The 24,675-nt window shown below is 29.0% G+C and overlaps 1 protein-coding gene and 1 long non-coding RNA gene across 6 annotated transcripts in view; both read left to right on the top strand.

The window, feature by feature from the left end:
• Window positions 1–23,386, top strand: part of LOC129909857 (cholecystokinin receptor type A-like) — a 28,977-nt gene extending 5,591 nt beyond the window's left edge. The window contains exons 2-5 of one of the 2 annotated variants that reach the window (XM_055986976.1): window positions 17,217–17,414; window positions 17,492–17,746; window positions 22,582–22,726; window positions 22,808–23,386. In XM_055986976.1, coding sequence (XP_055842951.1) covers window positions 17,217–17,414; window positions 17,492–17,746; window positions 22,582–22,726; window positions 22,808–23,162 — 953 coding nt within the window. In that variant the 3' untranslated portion in view covers window positions 23,163–23,386. The remainder of the gene's footprint in view (window positions 1–17,216; window positions 17,415–17,491; window positions 17,747–22,581; window positions 22,727–22,807) is intronic. The other variant, XM_055986977.1, reaches the window with a different exon arrangement.
• On the top strand, window positions 5,579–8,827 carry LOC129909859 (uncharacterized). Of its 4 annotated transcripts, none has more exons than XR_008771450.1 (4): window positions 5,579–6,476; window positions 6,536–7,098; window positions 7,177–7,281; window positions 7,396–8,827. It is a non-coding gene; the product is annotated as an uncharacterized LOC129909859 (long non-coding RNA). The 4 variants fall into 4 exon arrangements; XR_008771451.1 differs by having other exon boundaries at window positions 6,536–6,626; window positions 6,689–7,281; XR_008771449.1 differs by having other exon boundaries at window positions 6,532–7,281.
• Window positions 23,387–24,675: the final 1,289 nt, after the last annotated feature.

Raw genomic sequence — 24,675 nt, forward strand, 5'->3', positions numbered from 1 at the left:
CTGGCATTCTAATGGTCAAACTAAAAACAGTGTTTGATGTCGTAGTCAAAGCCACATACATAAGTGATAACTGATAACATAAAAAAATCGGGGTAGGGGAGAGTGGGGCTAAATGTTACAGGGGTAAGAATTAACAGCTAAAAAAAGCGATGTTCCTTTCAATATTAAGAAACGCGTAAAGGAGAAAAATGCTCAATTTTTGCATATCTACCCGCACATTTTCTTCAGATGAAGATTAGACGACAGGGTGAGAAGTTACACTAGTGGTGCCCAAAAAATGCATGTTTGTAACTTTTTTTTTAAATTTTATTTTTGGTCTACCTCTTTACCCGAAAAAGATAGAGTGCTAAGTGTTTTTTTGTTATATGCAACTGTGTTTTGGCTCAAATTGAGTGTATATGTTATGTCTATATCAGTTTCGCTTTTTTTTAAATTGATTTTATGTGCCAAATTTCATGCTGGGGCTAGTTGTAACATTTTTCCGGGGCAAGTTGTACCATGTAAAAACCTGCCTATACTGAAAAATTGTTTACCTAATATAATTAACAACCCTGTATATGAATGCTTGTAATTGAATTTGTATTTATTTTGAAATTGGAAACACATTTTTGAACCACCACTTGAATTCATAAAGCTTATAAAACAATTTATGAGTTCGAATAACTTTTATTTAAGACTACTGTCAAATTTTCTCTGGAAATCTTGGATTTGCTCCACATTTTACAAATTTGCACCAAAATTTCATGACTGAGGTTTGTTTTTATTTTTTATTAATTAAAAATAAATAAATATAAACAAATAAAGGTATTTTAGTTCTTAGTACAACCTACCCCGGTATGTGTTACACTTTGCCCCGTATGTGGGGTAAGTTGAAACAACACGATTTTTTTTATGGAAGCTTTATTTTTCAACATTACCGTTATGTTTTGCTAAATTTTTATGATGGATCTTGGAGCTAAAACATGGGTCTTTAATTTAAAAAAAGTCTGGTTGACCCACTTTCAAATTTGTAGGAGAACTATCGATTTTAGAAAAAAGTGTTACATTTGGCCCCACTCTCCCCTAAATGTACCAGTGATTACAAATATTACAGACGTTTAGTTTGGGGCATGCACCCCACCAGACAGTCGTCTTTGAAGTTTTAAAATACATTTAAAAAAAAAACTTTTTTCTCCAAACATAATCAAATATTTGTCTTGCTGAAAAAAGTGCATTATAGGTAATTAAAAGTTTAAATGTCCGAGACGTTTTTTAACTGCGGATCACATGCTGAAATCACCGCCTATGGTCTATTTATGAACTAAATTATGTAATACCCTGTAACCATACAATGTTGTGAATTAAACTTGCCAGAATTCTATATCGGAACGCACTCACTCCTTAGAGTAGAGATCTAAAAAAAAATGACATTAATTTTAATTGTTCTAGATATCACATTTCAAGTTTAATTTGCTTATGTTGGAGCTCCCGAACGTATAAGAAGCTGAACGACAAGAATTCGTTTATATTATTTTACATCGATTTCCCCACGTTTGTGTTTTAAGTTATTTCTTCTGTACATAAACGCATCCATATTCAATGTTAAAGATTTTGAAAAAGTTGAAGAAATTTTCATTTGTACATAGGTATCTTTCGCTTATTAAAAAAATGGATTGAAATCAAATCTTTTTCCCTTAAAGTATAAACTATATGTACCTAAGTACCTTATAGAAACTTGTGTTTATTTATTTATGCTTAAATTATTTTAATCAATGAAATTTATTTAATATAATATTGAATTATAAAAATGAACCATATTATTATTATGAACTATATTATATTATAACTTACTATATTATTATTATTTATATATAATAATTTGTGAATAAAATGTATGTTTTTTAATTTTTTTACATTGAACGTTAAAAAAAGATTTTTTGAAAATGTCTGAAAAAAATGATTTTCTTTAACAAGCTAAATCTCTAAAATTACAATTAAAAATCTAAAAAATGTTAACATAATAGCTACATACACTTATAAAGTTTGAGTCTGTAAGGTTTTAAATTTTTTGAACAAATGGTTTGGCTGGAATTTAAAATTGATCGAACAAGGTCCAAGAAACCCCATGTTTTTCCCATAAGAAACTTCAACCACACAAGTTAGAATTCAGTTATAGACTTGAAACTTGGGGAATATTTTTTTTAGTTTATTTCCAACGATATAAGATCTTAGGAGCATACAAATTATAATTATTTTAAAATAACGAGCACCCTATTGTGCACCTTGCAATTCACATCATGATATGCCATATTTTCTAGTTAAGAAAAAGGAGCATAGACTCCGCAGTTTTAGTCAAATTCAATAAAAGAATACACCAATTTAGGCCTAAACATATATTCTTTCAGAATATAAAATAACTTTATTTTTTTGTTTGTTTTATTATGCACTAAAAAATGGGCAAAGTTGATAAAATTGAGGAAAAAATGACTTTTTCGAGATTTATGGGATAAAAACCTGCACTTAATTTGTTTCAACAATAGACTTATATACATCATTCAAAAGGTCTGAGAATCCTCTTTCTAAAAACATATTGAGAATTGTTAAAAAAATGACTGAGATATTGATAGATTACATCGTAAAGTCTGTAAAAATGGTTTTTTGTAAATAAAAAAAAATGGAGGGTTCTAAAAATATAACCAAAATATTTGTATGCATTATTCGACCATACGAACAGCCTACACTATGTAATTTGTCGGGTGTATTTTCAGTGTCGCACCGTATAATTTATCAATGTTTTCCGATTTTATTAAAGGAGAGACAAAAATAGAATTCAATCACTTTCGACTTGGCCAGGAAGGAGTCAAGATATTATCTTGGCTACTTTTCTGACAGTAATAGTAATAGTAAGAATGCAAGTTTATCACAATCGCTACTTTTTCTCGTTTGATGTATTTGACATTGGTGTAAGTGATATTAATTTTAAATCCCAGTTATTGACAATTGTACCACGTCATTCTTCCTCGACATCATTTCTCCACTTTTAGTTTGCCTTTGCTTTATTTTCTCTTTTTTACATTCTCACAATTAATTTTTTCATATTTAATTTCTCATTTACTTTTATAAAAATCAATATGAACTTAACATATGTATTTAATGAAAATTCTTTTTGTACAAATTATAGGTATTATGTTTATACATAAATTTTTTCCTTAGTTTATTATTTGAATAATATTTTCAATTATTATTATTTTTTTTTTTCTATTAAATTTACTGTGCTTAATTTATTGAATTTTAATGCATCTTATAATTGGTTTTATTAAACGCTTAGTTGCATATTATTATAAAATAAAAAATATTATTGTTGTGTTTTCATCTTTTTCTGTATAAACTGCGAAACACCAGCCGCATAATAGCAAAGGGAAAGAACACCACAGTAATACCTTTCAATAGAAGTAGTTCCTGTATTGTTGCTAACTTCGTTTATTCAATAAAAGTACATTTTTATTAAAAATAACCTGGTGTCAGAGAGTTTTATTCGGAAAGATTCCACGACTTCTCAACCGCCTAAGCATCTTGCTACATTTTTGTTGCGTGATATGCCATACATGCGACACCTCCTGAAGGAGCAGGCTTTGTGACTAACAATTTGTGACTAACAATCTTGTGAGTAATTTGTAAGTAAAATGGAAGAACCCACCGAGTCCGAAGCAGAGATTCACTTTTTTCATGACGATGATACTCTTGGAGGCCTTGGCAATTTCTAGCAGGAGGATGCAGCCCTGAAAAAAAATCTGTTTATTGTAGGTGTTGGAAGCTGGGAATCAAAGGCAGACCTCTGTCGTCATAGTCCATTGCTCTAACGATCACGCCACGGGGTACTGCTTAAAAAAAAAAAAAGAAGTTCAAAAACAAAAACTCACAGTTCAAAATCTCGCTCTTTAAAGCTCTGAAATTGATCTGTGATATCACGGCTAACGAGTAAACATGATATAATTTTTTTTAAAGAGTAATTTATTCCCTATACGGGGTTAATATCGGAGCACCAATTTTATAACATGTATAGCGACTTTGCATTCCACAAGAAGAAAAAGTACATTATGCAAACATGGATTGAAAATGTTTTTTAAAACATTATGTAAAACAACAGTCCAAAAAGTTTGACCATCATAATTTCAAAAAGTACCTTCATTAAAATTCAATTGAATTGCACATATTGTTATTAGTTTTGTTTTTAGTAAAGAAAATAACTCAGAACCATCTCCGAAATCCTTAAATGTAGGTATATAGAGAAGAATTGATTTATGTTTACACAATCAAACTCTGCAACCCATAAAGGTATTTTCTAAATGCTTTTCTCGAATTCCCAAAAATCTAAATCATTAATAAATCCTAAAAGTAAACAAACATGATGGTTTTGTTTTGTTTTTTTTGTTTGTTTAGTACTTTAAATCCATTTCGAATGAGGTTATAACGAAAGCAAAACTTTTCAGTACTGAGGGAAAAGTTTCCATCAAGGAATTTATATACACTAAAATTTGTATGTACATGTAAACATGTAACGGCGGCGTTTCTAAGTTTTCTTAAATTGAAACGGAGTAGTATTATGATGATTGAAAATCAAACTTGAATAGAAACAATCTTATAATAATTGCTTCCCTTTCTGGCAAAATGAAAATCTATCGTTTAAATTTAGAAACATAAAAGTTTGTCGACCAAACCTCTTACAAGGGATAATTTAAATTTAAATTAAATAGACATAAGGTGCGTTTTCCTTTTTTAACGAATTTAAAAGTGAGTAAAAATAAACAAATTTGTACATAAAAATGCTATTTCCAACTGATGGACGAACATAACTAAATAAGAGGAGAGGTCAACATATTTCATCTCCTTACAGTATACAAATAAGCTTAATGTTTGAAAATGAATTTTAAATCAAAATAAATCACTTTTCAAATTGTGTAATCGTCATTGACATCCTTCTTAGGAGTTCAGTTCAGTTTCATTTTTTCAATTAGGAGTGACATGCCGAAGTCCTGTCTATACTTCCAGCATCATTTGATTGACATCTATTTATTTATTTTTAAATATAGCACCTGATTGGAGTGAGTAAATAAAGCACATCTGTGAGCAATATTATTAAATGAAATGTATCATTGATTGTAATTGCCCGGCTTTAAAAAAAAATTCAATTAAGTTGAAAAAGATCTTAAATCGCCTCAACTAAAAAAAAGAAATATGGTTAGCAAGAAGCGGAAATAAGAGTGTGTTCATAATCTCACCCAGATTTCTTTACAAGTCTTAATAATCTTTTCTTCAAACGAACATTTTTTCCCATAGAAAAAAATTAAGAACGTTTTATTCTGTTAATGTAATTAATCCCATGAATCTTCTTTTGCTTAAATGATGAAATGCTGGCATTTTTTTTCAACTATGGAAAAAGAAACAAACGAAAAGAGCTTTAAGAATCCTATAAAATAAAAAAAGTACTCATACGCCCTAGTGTACCGAGTCGTCTTCTTTATAAAATACATGTTTATTCATATTTTGAATGGATAAGAAGATTTTTAAAACGTATGCATAACGAGTTACAAGGGTTTAATACTATCTCTCAGAAATCTTTTATCTCATTTTTCTCTCTCGATAAGAAGGTAAGAAAACATTAAACGAAAATGCACGTACGGCGACTTACGTCCGTATCATGTTTTTATAGTTTAAATTGGTTTCGGGTTTAAAAAAAAATATTCTTACCTGGAATATTCATATGCAAGTATTTATCGGTAAAATTTTATTAAGTTAGATACACTAGCCAATATAATCTAAATTATTTGAATAACATTAAGAGTTAAGAGTTAAAATCCTGATTTTTAGAAAACAAATTAAAAAAAAATTCTTGAAATGAAGATAGTATGCACAAATATTAGGATTCGTAAAAATACATTTCGATATTCGGCCATTTAATTTTTAGGACATTCTGACGCTTATTATCCAGTTTATCTCGTTGAAGAAGCAATCACCCCTGTTACCGATGCCAAGATATACGAGAAGACGTCTTCTCCGTTACCGCTTTAAAAAAAAAATGTTTTTATAATACTTCAAGTTTTAGGTCCGACTTTGTAAAGAGTTTACCAAAAAAAGATTTGTGTGGTCATGTGGGCGGATTAGAAGATATACAAATGTATTTACCAACTAAAACTTAGACATACTAAATCTGAACGGTCTGAGTTAAAAAAGAAACACAGCTGACAGATTTAACCCATAAATTTATTCAATGCTGGAAAATAAACAAAAATACATGCATACCTTCTGCGTACTTGTCAAATGGAAATTGACAAAGCAAAAAAAATCATACTTAAGTTTCAAAATGACAGTTTAAATATCAATTTTGCTTGTGTTCAAGGCGCCAAAAGAAGAACCTACAACTTAAACACAAAGGTTAAAAATGTCGAAACATGCAGGAACTGATTTCTGAAACATTTGTTTAACACAAGGAAAGTCCGGTGATTATTTTTTTGATTTTTCCCTAAAATGTTTGTATAATTTGATTGACATAAGGCAGGACATAACTCAAAACAATCAATAAAACTTTCTCACAAGTTGTAATTGTGAGGGACTAAACTAAATGGAGCAAGCCTTTGCCATCAGAAATTGTATTTAAGCTCTTATTGAAAAATATGCAAAAACTTTTTTAATTTGTCCAATAATTATTCAGTTGAAAATGTCTTGGGACCTTGGGAGGCAAATTTTAATCACAAAAAAAAAATAAACAAAAATATGAATTTATTATCCTTTGGTTTTCAAGATGTCAGGAGCATCTCTAATCTTAGTTGTCCACGACAATTTTTTTTCTGATGTTAATTTTGTTGTTCTGATTAAAGTATAAAAATATATCAATATTATTCTTAAAGTAAGATTTATGTAAGTCATCTGGAGAAAATGCTTTTAAACTTAAGCTTATTTCAAAAAAGGCTAAACTACAAAGCACTCGAAATCTGTTAATTATTATTTTTTTTTTAAGATAAATTAAAATACATTTGTGTCACTTCTTTTAATTTATCTAAATTTTCGGTCACTTAATACTTTACGAAACATAAACCAGATGACAATCTTACGAATGGGAAGGTAAAATAAAATTAATGTACCTAGCAGTCAAAGCGTGAAACCACATCTTTTAATTTTATTCCCTCCGAGTATCTATAGGTGTCTGTCTATACTAATGTACATAAGTGTAGGCAGTTATCCTACAAACAATTTATTGTTGTGTTAAAAAATCTTTGCTAATAGAATTTAAAATGTATGTACGTGGTAAGTAACAATTTATTAGTAACCATTAAAAAATTATAAAATTGATTCATTAGAAAATAATTTGGTTAACATTGTGGTTCCTCCTGATAAGTATTTTTTTTTTTTTTTTTGAAGGATGCTCCTGCTGCAGAAAATATCTGAGTTATGCCCTAGTAACAGGAAGGCTGATACAAACCAATCAATTTAAATTATGACAAGAAACGCAATAGCCTTCAAAATATTTGCTACAAATATTCAAGATAAAGTGGGAGGCAGGGTTTTCGTGATTCTTCCAAAAATAAAATGCCCGACTGGGTCACGCGTCCATTTATGTTAAAATAGCTAAAGTCATGCTTGAACCAAACTTAATCCATAGCTAATTCGCCGAAATCGGAGAGTTAAATTCCTGAACCGAGTTGGGTGGAAAGGTGTTTTTTCGCGGACAAGAGGGAGGGGTTGAAGGTCAAATATATACTGAAAAAAATTGTTTGTCGAATATCATCATATGACACATGTTTTCAAGGTATTTTTTTATGCTAAATCTAATGACATAAAAATAAAGTCAATACGATTGCTCTAAGAAAAGTTATTGGCGATTAAAAACAAGGGTGCTTGTTTTTTTTGGTTTTTTGACCTCAACAGGTAAAATAAAACCAACACCCATGTGAAAAATATGCTTCACTGATAAAATTCGGGATGAAGGTTTTAGATAAAGCAGGACCAAAGGGTTCATAAAGTTCTTAAAATTATTTTTGGTGAAAGGGTGTTTTTTTGATGGGTTAAGTTGTGTGTGAGAAAGGTATCATAACAGCTGACTTAAATTTTATTAATTTTTAAAACTTGGTGTAAAAGTTTTGGTTGGTATAACAATTAAGAATCTATAAAGTGTACAAAATTATCTTGAGTGAAAGGGTGTTTTTTTTTATGAAATCATTAAATTCGGAATAAGTACCACAAAAACTGGGAAAAAATTGTTACACCAATGAAAATTGTTAAAAATGTTTCGCTTATAACAGAAACCAAGAACCCAAACAGTCTATACAAATATTTTAGGTAAAAGGGTGTTTTTTTTTTAAATAGGGAAAATCCGCGATAAGTCCCATAAAATCAATGGTATAAAAGGTACCCTTACGAAATTCATTAAATATGTTCTCTTTCCCATAGGAATTACGAATAAAAGAAATCTATACATTTTTTTCATGTGAAAGGGTTTTTTATTTAGGTGTAGAGAAAATATGGGTATATTTGAAAAAGTGTGTAATACTAGAGTAATATTAGTGGTACCCTATTGAAATTCAGTAATTATGTTACTCTTAAGATAAGAAACAAGAAACTAAAGGGTCTATAAAAATATCATGGTCAAAAGGGTGTTTTTTTGAGTGGAAACAAAAATGATGGGTCACCCTAATAAAATTTGGTAAAAATTTTGAATTTGGGATAGAAAGCATAAAAAAAATTCAGGTGAAAGGGTGAGGCAGTAAAATCTGTAATTGGTCCTAATAAAATTTAAGTCTAAAAAATAGACAGTAATATCAGCATTTTTATTTTCATGATGAATAATAATCACTTTCTGGAATGTTTTGATTTTTTTGAAAAAATGAGAAAAAAATACATTAAATAATAAAATCGAAAAAATCATTATATTAAACTAAAATTAATATTGAAGAAAATTTTTATTTTTTAATACAAAGATATTAAATTTCAATAATCCTTGTATGTATTGTATTTAGAAATGTATTTCATTTAGGCCCAATTTATTGACTCTCCATTAAACTTAAATAGCCATTAAAAAAGGGAATTTTAAGATTAAAAAACAAATTCGTTTAATTCAGTCTCTTTTAAGAATTTTTTTGAAGTTTGGCATCATTAACTAATTGAGCATTAAATTTAAAAGTCGTTTTAGTTAAAACACCAAATTCGACCTTTTAAGAGGGATTTTTAGAGCAAATGGAGGTTTTAAACAGGATTTCTATTTATTCACTCTCCATTAGCGTTAAACAAAGTTTCAGTGTCAGTTAACAATTAAAAATGAATAAAACATGCATGAATATGGAAAAATGGGATGGTGAAAATGTGTTCAATCAATTTCGTAATACCAACGTTTGGTAATTGGTAATTTTGGCTTACCGAACAAGTCGTTTTTGTGTTGTTTTAGTTCAAACGACATGTACGTATAGGGATGAATTGCTTCAGGTTTTGGTATATATATATATATTTATAGCCTTGCCAGAAATGTTTGAATATAAAAGTATGACGTATGAGGGTTAAATGGACAACACTTTATTTGAGATTTTTAATAGACACAAAATTCAGAGAAATTATTGCATTTCTTATCCACTTTGCAGAGCGCAGAAGATCACAGAGAATATCTACACGACTAGTGAAACTAATCAGGGTTGAGATGCTGCGTAATCCTAATCATCTAAAAAATTGCAATATTTTCAGCCTTTGGTTTCCACTGGTATATCATAAGTCATAACACCGTCTGTGGATTTTTGCCTGGCGTTTTGGCTGCAAAATACTTACGGGCTATCATTTTTGTGTTTTTATCTTAGAGGATATAATATAAGGAGTGCTTGTTCCTAAACCTAATACATTGTAACGCCATATATGTACATGGATAGGGGTCGCTGCCTTCGTTTTTCAGTGCGAGTCCGGTTCCGCAGCTGTAAATAAACACGCTTGTTGATGACAGCCATCTAATGAAAATAAAATGGAGGCATGCACTCATCGAAAAATTTAAAGAAAATAGAGCCCTCTATAAAAGCTTCACGGAACTAACAGCACAAGCACTCCTTCAAATCTTCAAATTTAAATATATTTTATTTGACAAAAATGTAGCTTTTGACAGTTTAAATAATTTCCAAAAATAAAAAATCCCTGGGACTTAAACAAAAGCAGAGTGAATTAAATGAATTTTTAATGATGGAAACTTAAAGACGTCAATAGGTAAACAAAGCTTTTAACTAAAACGACAAATTTCAAAATTTAATGGAGGCTCAATAAATTGGCCCTTAAAGTATTAAATTTAATTACAATTTTGGTGGTACCTTATAGTAACCCAAATTTTCGTGGAAACCACCCCAAAAGTTTTAACAGTGTATGTTTTCTGAAAAAAAAAGTATTGTGAATTGCATTTAAGTTAAAAACTGTTTTCATTTGAAGAATGTAGTTGTGCATTTAAACCCGAACAAGATAATATATAAATAAAAGAACAAACCTTGAAACTTTTCAACTTTTAATATGATCACTTTCATGGTATCTTCATACTTTGAGCAGTGTTCAGTGTACATCACAAAAACATCACAAAAATATTTAATAGGATATTATTTTCCTTTTAATTGTTCCTTGAAGTCCTAGGCATACAATAGCAACTGAACGTAGGCCAAACCAACACATCACCCCCATTTCGCCCCCACCTCAATTGTTTAAAATTGATTTATTTGATTTCCTATTTAAAAGAGGGTCTTATAACAGGAATACTCGTTTAATTTGTTTTTTACATTACAATAGCCCCGGCAAATTAGTCAAAATATGGTTATGAAATCCCATTTTTTGCGGGACAAATTTTTTTTTTCTAGGAATGCGTTTGGATGTATGTCCTAATCATAAAAATCAATTTGTTGGGATGATAGGTGTTCGGGAGCAGCCGGCATCTTGGCAAAGAGGTTGGTATCGTTTTTATCTAACAGCACCATTCTCATCTAATATTCACTATCGCTTGATGTTCCCGACCTTCGAAACATATTGAAAAACTGAGTTTTCGACACTCAATAATGTAGACAACATAGCACACGTGCCCGGAACTTGTGGCAAAAACCATTACAGAGTATATTGTATATTTTTAACGTACGTACGCAGAGAAAAATATGACCACCTACAAACTAACAGATTGCCATATTGTTTTACTGCCCATATGTTTTATGTAAAAAGTTCATTTTTTTTTCCAACTTGGCACTAGAAAATCGCGATCAATATTTTCATAGCAGGTTGGTTCAGGTGGTAAGGTAGGCGACTAATGATTTGAAGTCTCCATTTCGATTCCCGGCCGGCCTGGTTGTGGTTTTTTTTTTTGTCAAAACCCTAAAAGTGCAGTTTTTAAAACAATAAGGAAAACCCGATTGTTTTAATAAGGTTTACTTCTTGGATGAAAACCATAAAGAAATCTTATTGTATTTGTTCCGTGAATCTGCATTTTTTGACATTTTCACTTTAGTGTGTCATTAAACTTGTTATCGGTCCCTCTATTCACTGCGTCAACCGCAATCCTCCATCTGTTCCTAGCAGCTTAAGCTATTTCTAAACTAAATTTTCAAATTTTTCAATTCCAAAACCACAATCTACAATCTTGCAGATTCGTGGTTTTGGCATTGTGCCCACGATATTATAATACACAATCACTCGGGTGTATACGCATTTTTTTCTTCTTTTGTGGAATTTGTGTAAATTGCCAAAAAGAAGTTAAAATAGGTAGGTAAATTTGAGTATGTTGATAAGGTGAATCTCCTTTCCTTTAAAATGTTTTTTTTTTTTTTTTTTTTTACAGACGAAAAACACTTGCTATGCTCATGCTTGTATTAGTTTTCATTAAGACCTCGTAAAAAGTAAATCCTTTTTACGCATTAATATTGACACTTCAAATCATACCAAAAAAGAATGTTATACATCCGCATTTTTATATAATTTTTATATAATGTGTATACAGTGAAAGTGGAAAAAAATATTTTAGTAGTCGTTTGATATGAGAACTCTGGCAACAATTTTGAATTGAAATAAACCTGTCAAAATAAAAATGTGAATCTGCCAAAAATTATAATTACTTCCTTATAAGCCATTCATAAAAATAAATTACCATCATAAAAATATTGTATTTTATTTGGTTATCATTTTTTCAGCTCTAAAAATATTAATGAACTAAATTGATCATTTAACAAGAATAATGAAACATAGAATTTACTAATTGAAAAAGGTTTTCCTTGTTTTATAGAATCACCTAAGAAATTTTTATATGACCTACCTACAGAATTGTTTGGAAAGGTTTACCAATTACCCATATTAAATCGGGATAGAGAAAACATTTTAAATTATGACTTATAACCTGCATTGTGAAAAAGATACGCAAAATCGGTAAGCCAACTTTACACAAAGGATATACTGAAAAGAGAGTAAACAGAAAAAAATAATATATGTACCCTTGCATTCTTTCATTTAACCTTATATAAAACCACCGAAAGCAATTACTGAGCATGTCATGCGAAAAATAAAAACCTCAAACGTGCACATTTTCAAAGTGTTTGTTGTCTGCTTTTACTCTTTAAATTGATTTTTTTTTCTGCGTACCTACATATGCACTTGTGCAGATTAACATAAGGCTGTTGAGCAATCAATATCAAAGGGTATAATTTTAAAGCAGGATTTGTTCTAATATAAGTAAAATGAGCATATTATTATGTATAATTTTAATTAATTTCATGTACGCCATTAACGTGTGAAAAGTGATTTCTTCTTTTTGTGATATTAAGAAAGGAAACGCAATGCTTCTTTTACCAACAGTTGAGGAAGTCTAACTTTAATCCGAATAAAGCTCGAGGTTGGGTAGTTATGAACAATAAATTTAATTAAGCTACGATTTTTAATATGGTACAACTGTTTTCTTGAACATAAGTTGAAAAACAACCGAAACTTTTGGAACTAAAAGCAAGACAGTCTGACTTCCCTGAAACAAGTTTTGTTAAAAAAAAAAAACACTTCATAAATTGAAATTTAATTACCATAGCAAGTTCCTTCTGATCTGGAATAAATGTACTTTTTAGTCTCGTGTTAATAAATGCTGGATTTTTTCTACATTATATTTATAGGTATTCTCCTTTCATGTAAAACTTTAACAAACAAAACTTCTAAGTTGAAAAATTTATCAAGTAATTTTCTCGTTTTCGCTTCGTTCTCGAGTTTTTTTTCGGTGTAATTTTCCTTAAAAAGCTCTATTTTTTGAAAAACTTCAACTGATTTTAAAAGTTTAAGTTTTATTTGAACAAGAATTAAGAAAGATTTTAACTTGTCTCAAAACTTTTTCCTGTTGATATACTGGTTCTCCCGTAATTTTTTTTTTTATCAAAGACGATTTAAATGAGTTTGGAGTCTTTTTTCTACTAAAATATGCGAAAAAACTAAAATCGGTTGAAAATTGCCCGTAAATCCAGATTTTTGGGAGTACAAAAAGAAAATATGCAGGTTTATAATGGTTTGATAAATAATATTTATAAACAAATAGTACCTATTATCTATTTTTATGAGATTTAAATATTTCAATATTAATCCAAGAAAAAGTTGTAAATTCAGAATAAATAAAATTTAAAAAATTTACAAATATTCAATGAATGAATAAATTTTATTTTTAAACAAAATAATTTTTTCAATTACAATTTAATGACAAAAATAAAAAAATTAAACTTAAATATTAATTTACTTAAAAAGAAACAAGTAAATTTGTTTCTCTTCAAAGTAGGGACCAGTGATCCTTTATTTTGGTATTTCGCTGAATATTTCCTTTTGTTACAGCTGGCGACAACAACAAGTTCTACAAAACATTCAATACCAAGTATCGAGAAAAATATATTTTTATCACATATTGGCATACATTTCTTACATGAACTTGAATTTTTTTTTTTATATTGACCTAGTTCAAATTGGGGTATAAAACAGCTGCGGAAGTTAAAACTCAAATTTTTATATAAAAACAATATTCACGTGTCCCTTAGAGTATGCAACTACTTTTGCTAACTTGATATGCGACTGTGTATACACTGTATCCAGTAAGGCCTTTGTCATACAAACAAAACTCGTCAGTTTCCAACTGACCAGAGGTAGTGCAAAAAGTCGCATAAAAGAAGCAATTGTATTTCTTTGTTAAGGTAGGTAAGGTATTACACTTTACACTCGATGAAAAAAAATGTCTTTAATGATTAAAAAAAATATATTTCGTGATTGGTGGGAACTCTAGTAATTTCAATTCGTAAAAATTTTGTGTCAAAATGTATTTGAAATGATATTTTCAGGTTATTTGGGCTTAAGGATCAAATTTTCTTTTTTTCTTTTTTAATTTAGGCGTTCCGGGGGTAGATAATAAGCTTTTTTATTAAAAAAAATACAAATAAATAGATATAAATTTACATAATAAATAACTTAAATAATTAAAAGGTTTGTTATAATTTGTTAAATTTGACCAATTTTTTGGAGTAAATATTCCACTGTAGTTAGGCTGTTTTGGTCTATATAAAGCAAATGCGAATAAAAACAAGTTCTATCCCATTATTTTCCCAACGTTTCGTAAGTATTTCTTACTTCATCAGGGGTAATGTTTGTTATTTAAATAAATATTAATTAAATACAATAATTTAATTTTAAATTTTTTACATCGATAATACAAAGAAAAAAAATTAAAAATTAACGAAAGAAGGTAGCTCGAGAAATAATTAAATGATTTATTTTATTATGACTATGAAATAATAATTCCTGCTTGTTTTGGAAATAAATACATTTTCACTGTGATTTTCTATTTTCAAATTAAGGAGCTGTAGAAAGTTTTTTTTTGTTATTTTTTTCTTTAACCTCAAATGTGAATTGAAAATGTATAAAAATTACTATGTAGGTATTCTAGAAAATACCTAAATATTATTTGGATGCGGGTCAGCTTTTGATTACGCGAATAAAATCATTAAAAATAACAGCATACTTATTCAAGTTTGGTTCGCAGTCTCTAAGTAACGGATATTTCAGCTACCATACTTTTCTATGCACTTTATGGTTTTCTTATTATTTATTTTTTGCTTTGTTCATATAAAAGCATCGGCACTATATAACATTTTATGATAAACAAAATTATTCATACTTCACACACACACTTTAATGTGTGTTCAACAGCGTTTTTTGCTTTGATGGAAAATCGAAAATATTTTCCTTCTGCAAGAAGATGATAAGCTAAGAGGGGATGGTAATGGTAGTCATACCAATTAATATCTCTATCAAGTGTCTTGAGCTCGTGGCAGAAAATTGTTTTATATATTATATCAAGAGAATTATGTCGAAAAAGAGAAAATATGTGGTGGTTAAAAAAGATAAGAAAAAACTCAATAAAAATATGTGTGAATACCTTTTTCATCAGCGAAATAACAAATGTTCTAATCGTGACAGATAAAATTGCTTGAAATGTAGGAATCACGTACATATTTATTGCGTTTAGCCAAGTTATAATGGGATTCACTTTTTAATTACTGGAAAAACGATTTCCTGAAAATATTTAATGGAATTTGTATTTTTGTTTCTAAATATTGGCTACTGCACACTGTAGGCATTTCATATTATAAGAAACCTACTCACAAATCTTTTTGAATCTTTTTAATCCAGTCAAATAAGGGTTTAACCTCGGAATGAATGTTAGTAGAAATTTTTTTTGCTCAATATCTTCCTTTTGCCATTCTATAACATATCTCAAAAGTCTAGAAAAATCTCATGTCCGCTTGTCGCGATTTCAAGGTCAAATCGCGAAATGGAGATTTTCAAAATTAGCAAAAATAGGCTATGGTATTATATACACATATGATACATGATTTCAAGGTATTTTTTAATACTGATTCCAAAAAATCTAAAATCAAGACAATCTGACGTCTCTGGAAAAAGTTATACCTGTTTTTCATCTGTGAACTCATATTATTATAACAGTTGCAAACTTACTGCCGAAAAACCCTTAAAAGTTATGGTAGATAAACCAAATTTTGCATGAAGATTTTAGAATCCATCATTATTAAAAATCAAAACAATCCATTACAAAAAATATATATACCTACGAAATAATGGTATTTTTTGATGGAGGGGCAAATTTTAGGATATGCACTAAAGAAGATTCTTGTTCATCTTAGGAATAAGTGCTAATAGGCTAATTTTTTCATTTTAATCTTTGTTTGGATATTCTTTAACTACCCTCAAAAATCTTAAAAAATCTCATGTCCGCAAGTCCTAATTTTCTTGGTTTGAAGATAAGGTGCAGATTTTAAAAAATTGAAAAAGTACACGTCAGATATTTGTGTCCGATCAACATGAATAAGGTGCATTACTTTTCAGGGATGGTCAGGTTGACTTGTTTGTGAGTTTTGTTGGAATAAGTGTTAAAAAATACCTTTAAATCATGTCGCCTATGTTGGTATACATATAAAAATTTAAACTTTTCTTATTAATTTTTTAAAATCTGCACCCTATTTTCAAACCAAGAAAATTAGGACTTGCGGACATGAGATTTTTTTATATTTTTGAGGATAGTTAAAGAATATCCAAACAAAGATTAAAATGAAAAAATTAGCCTATTAGCACTTATTCCTAAGATGAACAAGAATCTTCTTTAGTGCATATCCTAAAATTTGCCCCTCCATCAAAAAATACCATTATTTCGTAGGTATATATATTTTTCGTAATGGATTGTTTTGATTTTTAATAATGATGGATTCTAAAATCTTCATGCAAAATTTGGTTCATCTACCATAACTTTTAAGGGTTTTTCGGCAGTAAGTTTGCAACTGTTAAAATAATATGAGTTGACAGATGAAAAACAGGAATAACTTTATCCAAAGACGTCAGATTGTCTTGATTTTAGATTTTTTGGAATCAGTATTAAAAAATACCTTGGAATCATGTATCATTTGTGTATATAATACCATAGCCTATTTTTGCTAATTTTGAAAATCTCCATTTCGCGATTTGACCTTGAAATCGCGACAAGCGGACATGAGATTTTTCTAGACTTTTGAGATATGTTATAGAATGGCAAAAGGAAGATATTGAGCAAAAAAAATTTCTACTAACATTCATTCCGAGATTTACCCCTTTTTTCTCCTTATATGACTGTATTATTTATTTTTTTCCAATTTTTCTTCTTTAACATTTTCATTGCTTTATATGGTTTTCAGCCACATCTGTTGCAGTATCGTCCTGGACTTTGGTTGCCATATCGTGTGAACGTTACTATGCTATTTGTCATCCCCTTAGATCTCGCACATGGCAAACTTTAAGTCATGCATATAAAATAATTGCGTTAATTTGGATAGGAAGCTTTTTTTGCATGTCACCAATAGCTGCTCTTAGCCAACTCATTCCTACTAGTAAAGGTAAGAAAATCGTATTATTTTATCTTCCTTTTTAATAAAAATACCATACATTTAATTTGTTATTTTATAAATAAAAGTTTTTGAATTTAAATTTAAAGGTTTACGTAAATGCCGTGAATATTGGCCTGAAGATGGAATCATATACGAAAGAACATACAATATTCTGCTCGATTTGATACTGCTGGTTATACCACTTTTTGTCCTGTGTGCCGCTTACATACTCATCACTCGTACACTTTACACTAGTATAAAAAACGAAAACTTGCTTAAAAACAGTATTGGAGTGTCTTATCAACAACAGAGTGATGGACATGACAAAATTAATCATTATGGTAAATTCGAATGAAGTCGAGTGACTTTAAAAGTTTAAAACAAATAATTATCTGTGTTTTTTTTTCTCAAACTCAGAATCTTCTAATTTTTCATTTTTAGTTATGTTATGTACCTGTTTTGTTGCAAAATATATAGTTCAATAAACTGAAAATACGCTTTTATCACACACTAAAAGCTATAAAATAATTTAATTAATTTATTTCATAAGGTGATATCAAAAGAAGTAGAGCGAATTTTAGTTGTGTTCACTTTTATAAATTTTGAACAAATGCTCTACGCTTTTTTTCTAACCATTTGATATGAGTTATTTATATTATTTTGTAGTTTAAGTGAGTGATAAAAGCGTAGGTATTTTAAGATTCTTAAACTAATGTTAATATTTTATTTCTACTTTTAAGTTTTATCATTTTGACTGGAGTTGTATGAGCCCATCTATACTACATAATATAGGCTTTAATTGATTTGTGGTTTTTGAACCCCCCAAATGTTTCAAAGTTTCAGTTTCATATAGTAAATTAGAAGTGGGCTAAAATTGATTTGGTGATCCTTCAGCCCCTCAATGCCCCACCCCTTCGTACATACTAACAAAATATTGGCTGATCATCCGAACACCATGTATCTACATTTCAGTTCGACACGACTATTGGAAGTAAGCTTAAATAAAATATTTTGATATTTTCCGATCCACAAACCCCATCCCCTGGGTTTGTAGTTTGTACCACTAAAATATTGTGTTGTTATTCGAACATTAAGAGGGAGAATCCCTCTGGATTTTTTTTTATGTTTTTTTTCTTCCTTGAAAAATTCATTTATCACATGAAGAAACTATTTTAAGTGTCTAAATTTTAAAAGTCCTTAGATAGTACCGAAACACATGTGCTACGAACCTGTGATACAAAAACAAAAACTTAAAACACATTTTTCTCCAAATTTCCGCGCCCCGTGCAGAGTAATTAAAAAACTAATGAAGATATCGACTTGAAATTAAATGAAAATTACTACTCGTTCGCTCCTTTTCACAATAAAAATTTATGTTATCAATTTGTTTATATAAAAGCATTGTTTTTTTCGTTTTTTGTCTTTATTTTTTATTTTACACTTTTTTTACCAAATTGTGGTTAATGCAAACCGTACTATGTAACTTATTTTAATGTAATAAAAATTCCCTTTTGATTATAAATAATTTCCTGCACGCATGCTCGTGGCAACTTATTTAGTTACCTCAAAAAAATTTTATTAATACTTCATACTGTGAATAATATCATTTTTTTCCGAATTTCTAATTTTGATACTATTAGAATGAGCTACATAATATTAATTTATATTGTTAGTTTTTTCAAAATAAAATTATTACAACGACAGCACTGTCAATGGACGAATTTAAATCGATTTGCCTGAAAGTATTCTACTCGTAAGCTAACAATTTGAATGCATCACAATAACCTTCGGATTAGTTGAGCGTGAAATATAATTGTTGCATATTTTCAGGATATATTTTCCTAAAGAGACAATCACTGCCAAAAAAGTTTACTCTAATTTTTCATAAGAATGACGATTTCGGTTGGTATGTGTAAAGATTTTAGCTTAAGTCACTAAACTATTTGTAACCATAATAGGTGTACAGTAGGGATGCTTCTTAAGTCCCCTGCTCTTTATTACAGTCTCTCACTAATTGTTTTAAGATAAAGGGCAGGCCCAAAATTGCATTTGATATTCTTTCCTAAAGATAGAGCCATCATAAATGAAGATCCTGTATCATTAGAACAAGAGCTTGACATTATGTACATCGTAGATGGATGGATGTTCTGGAAGAAAGAAGGAAATAAATAAATAAAAGTGAAAAAAATTACAATAATTTACCGCCGCACACTGATTAAATTTGTATGGGAGTGCGGAAAAAACTCAATAAAAACTGAACCACTGAATCGATTTAGATGAAATTTTCAGGAATGACAGCGAAAGAAATCATTATTAGTCATTTACACCCACTGCCACGCCTTTTTAAAATATTGTAAGAGTAATAAAGGATCCAGATATTGTTCTTAGAAAATTTAAAAATTGCTATTTACAATTTACTTGTACGCAAAGCATTTTTTTTTATTTGTTTATGTTATTGGAACCACCTTACCGATTTTAATTACATTAAATGAAAACGAATAACTCGAATAACTCATTATACTGTTGTCTAGGTCCACGTCCACGCAAAACGAAAAACCCGAATTATAGTTTAAAAATACTCAAAAAACCACTTCTATCGTATTTATGCAATTTAAAATATATTGGCATCACAAATCTTTCAAGAGTTTATTCTGTTAAGAGAGCCATTACTCACTTAAATGACTCTGATTCTTCTTAGTAAAGGTGGGGCGAAGGATTCAGATGATCTGTATTTTTCAATAATAATGTCAATTTAAATCTATTCTGTGACATTCCATGAGCTTTCTGCTTAGATCTTCGTATGAAATGCTAAAAACTGCCATTATTATAAAACATTCAAGCTACATACCTACATATGTATAACGAAAATTCATTTTTCTGAAGCAAGGTCAGAAAATCAAATGTAGGTAATTTCATTGAAGTAGATTTATAAAAAAAGTGCTGCGAATTAATTTCACTTTCTCCATTTGACTTTTCGGATAAGGATCTCTAGCAGTCAAAAAAATAAAAATTTGACAAAAAGGAGATTTTCAATTTTCACGAAAACTGGAAGACATAGAAACATATGGTTTTCAGTGTTTGGTAAGGAATCAATTAAGGCAGTTTTCTTCATCATTCAATTTCGTTTTTAAATCCCCAGTCTTGTCAAAAATAGTATTGGATGTGTTTTTTTTTTTATTTTTTTTTTCAAAATTTTGACATTGAAATCGATTATTTCAAAAACAATTAACTTAAAGAAGTTAATTTTAAAGCTCGAACTATGCGTAATATTCTGGCTTTTAAAAAAGGTATCATTTATAACTGTAAGTGCTACCATTGATTTTTAATATATTCTTTTTGTTATTTTATGTAATTTTTAAGAAAATCATTTTTGCGACCAAATGAAGTTTTCAATTGCCAATAAAAAACGCAGTGGCACCTGGTGGCACCCAAATTTAGTTTCTATCGAAAGATAATTTTATAAGGAAAATGTTTTTAATAGTCTCTAACTGTAGGGAAGTGTAGCTAAAATTATATATACAAAAATATGAAAAAATCAAGCCATTTTTTTCTCTTTTCTTTAAATAATTATATAAAATAATTAACATCTTTAAAATTAATAATGTCTTCGACTTACAATAGACAAATGATGGCATCTTTACGGAAAAATAAAAGTCTATGATTTGGCTCAAGCAAAAAAAAAATGCACAGCTTCAATTTCAGGGTATTTTCACCTCGTTTTTTATACTTTCAACAACTTGTCCCTTTATATAGCTCTAAAAAGTAAACTACAAGTCCGATTTTAGTTATTCTTTCTGATTTTGATTCAGATTTTATTCTAGAATTTAGAAATACTATAGAAAATGTTCTCCGAGGTACTTAAAATTTTGGACTTTTTTCCGCAAAATCCCCAGTGTGCGCCGGTTTTGCCGCCGAGATCAAATTATTTTTTTCCAAAGGTTTTCGGTGTGCTGAACTCAAAATCCGAGGTCAGAAAAATTCAATAACATTTCGAAAATGCAAAAAAAAACTTTTTTTTTGAAAACACATCGAAAAGCTTTATAAAAGTTTAATTTGGTTTCGACACAAATCACTTGTAACCTCAAAAGTAATTTCAAAAACGGGAGCTGATTGAATTTTTCTGACTTTGTGTTCGAGTACAGCACATCGAAAACCTTTCGAAAAGTATAATTTAGCCTCGGCAACAAAGAAGGTATTACTTAAAATAAAGAAATCTTTAATAATACCTAATACAATAATAACCATTTAAGCAAAAGAAATGTATGTCCAAAAATGAACACGCTTTACATAGATATTAGTATTGGAAACCATATATACACTTCCGAAGGACAATTCACTAACATAATTAAGATAGAAATCCTTTCTTATAATCTTAACAAGCTGTTCCACAGATGGTAATTATATATGATTTGTCTTCCAAACATAAGTAAGTTAATTAGAATCCAGTAGCAATTAAGGTTGTTGAATAAAATATTTTGTGTATTCGAAAATAAAGTGCAAGAAATAATTCTATAAGAATAAATTTCTTTGAAAGGATTTATAGGTTACTTAGGTATAGAAAGACATAAATTCTCTCATTTGATTTCTGTTTAAATCAACTTTACAAAATAAGATGCACGCGATTTAAACTTATTGCTCTAGTTAGTAAGAACTTTTGATCAACAAACAAATAGGTATGTTCATTATTTTAAAAAATTAGAATGAATATAGTCAAAATTTCTTAGTAAGAAGTAATAGGTATACGAAAATCCTATATTAAATCTTGGATAACTTTCTTTGAACAAGTAAGACGATTTTTTAGAATCCATTTTAATGATGAATAAGATAACTGTACGGGTTTGCAGTTTGATGAGAATGTTTATTTTATTGATTTTTCAAATCATCTCTTTAATGTAAATATATATGTATTTCCTTTGTTTTTGTTGACAACCCTTTATTTTAACCCCTTGTCTTCATATACGTTAAATACAAAAGGGTATTTTAAGATGACACTTTTGACAAAAATAAAAGGAAGCATTCCGGTGTAGTTTTCATTTCAATGCACCCACTTTTCAAATTAATGTTTGATCTTCCAATCGGAATAACTGTAAATTAATTGAAATGCATTTCAATTCAAAATCTTACTTTTAATATTGTTTGAATAAAATCAAAAAAATAAACATTTATCAATTTACAGATGCAGTCCAGAGGAATAAAATCTACCCGGATTCACGCTCAATTAATTTACTGCAACATCAATCTACAGACCAATGGAAGGAAGTGAACCTTAAAGAGCAACCAGCATCATTGTTTATGAAAAAGGAGCAGTCAATTTTGCGAAAGTATGATTACACTTTTCACAGTATATTGAATACAGAGAATATGATTTTAAAACAAAAAATTGTTTTTTTTTTTTTTTTCAGATCAAATCTTGCAAAAAACTTGGAAAACAAACGACGCGTTGTTAAAATGCTATTTGTTTTGGTACTGGAGTTTTTCATCTGTTGGACACCCTTGTATGTTATAAATACAATTACACTTTTTAATCCAACAGTTATTTATCAGAATGTCGGATACACGACCATAAGTTTCTTCCAGTTGTTGGCATATTCATCGAGTTGTTGTAATCCAATAACCTATTGTTTCATGAACGCCGGATTTCGAAAAGCATTTCTCCATACTTTTATAGGCATTCATGGAGCAGGGAAGTGTTGGAGAAGTTCTAGTAAAACAATTGATCTGGCTTTAGAAAGTCCGAAAATTTACTTGAAGCATTAGTTGTTGCTTTAGTGAATTTTAATGATGTAAATAATTTTATTAGTGTCGTTGCATTTAGACAAAGTATCATATCAGAACAATAAAAAGTTAGAACAAAAATTAATAAAATCTGTTGATGCAAGTACAAGTACAATAAAATATACTTAAAAGTTGATCGCGTTGAAAAAAGATTTACTATTTATTTTTACAGAAAAACTTCTACATGGCTAAAAAATCATTATAGAATCAATTTATGTAAATCAATTTCGAAATGAAGTCATTGCCCTTTATTCTTTAGACTCTAAAATTTATAGTAAAGTTATGTTTTGTTTGGTTTCAAATCCAATTTTATCTATGTTCTTTCAATAAATAACCAAAATTGGAATCTATGATTTTGTAACTGAAAAAAACTGAAACGTCTATTTTGACATTTCTTTTAACGTTTATAACATCTCGAATTCTAGTAGATACCTACATATTTTTTAAATATTTTGGTTATGAAATTTCAAATTTATGAAAATTCTGAATATGTGTTGGTTTTCGAATTGTTAAACTGGACTTTCTTCAAATAAAGTGTTGTTTGCACAACTCTGAAGCAGCCTAGCTTCCAAAAAAAGTCTCCGTTCTGCGTCAACAAAAAATTAGGTTCAGCTCTTAAATGATTATGTTTTTTTTTTAACATCGAGATTCTAGAATGAACAACCAAAAGTCAAATTTACTTCTTAGCATATTAATTATGATATTTGTAAAAAAAAAAAACCCTTTCGTAATGATGCATGATAATGATAAAACGATGTTGGAACAAAATTGCGAGACCCAATTCTGTTCGCATTCTTTTTGTAAAAGTTAAAAGATTTCGGTGATCGCAAAGAGGCGAAATTAAAGATCTATTTTCTCAAAAATTACACAAACGAGTTTGATACAAAAAGTACTGTGGCATACAATGTCCTAATTTTGAAACAAAAATTTTCTTCAAATTTTAGTTCAATATGTTCTACAGAGCAGTGTAACAATTTTTTAAAAACTTTTGTACAGATAAAAAAAATTATACCGAAAAGCTTCGTGAAGTCTACAAATGTATATGGAAAATGTTAATGAAAACATAACAAAAAAAATCATCGAGAATTCTGTCAAAGTACATATAAAACAATTCAAATTTAAACTAAAACGAACAAAAAGTATCGGCAAATAAAATTTTAAATCAAAGATTGAATTGAAAATTCAAAATACAAAAAAATATATATTTATTGAATCGAATTGTTCATTTTTTTTTTTTTTTGGAAGAATATTATGTAAATTTTTCGGGAAAAAATATTACATGCCATCAATTATTCGAACATATCTCAGAAAAAAGCAAACAAAAATTAAAGCCTTAGCCTTCCCTCTTGAAATTAAACAAGAAAATTAAATCTTTTCATACAAAAAATACTACGTATACGCCATAGTGACCCACATTATAGGATTTTAAACCGTATATACACTTTTTAGCTTTTTGTCCAACTTTTCTTCGAATCGGTAGAAAACAAAATAAGTT

The sequence above is a fragment of the Episyrphus balteatus genome, chromosome 2, assembly GCF_945859705.1.
Source record: "Episyrphus balteatus chromosome 2, idEpiBalt1.1, whole genome shotgun sequence".
Lineage (NCBI taxonomy): Eukaryota > Metazoa > Arthropoda > Insecta > Diptera > Syrphidae > Episyrphus > Episyrphus balteatus.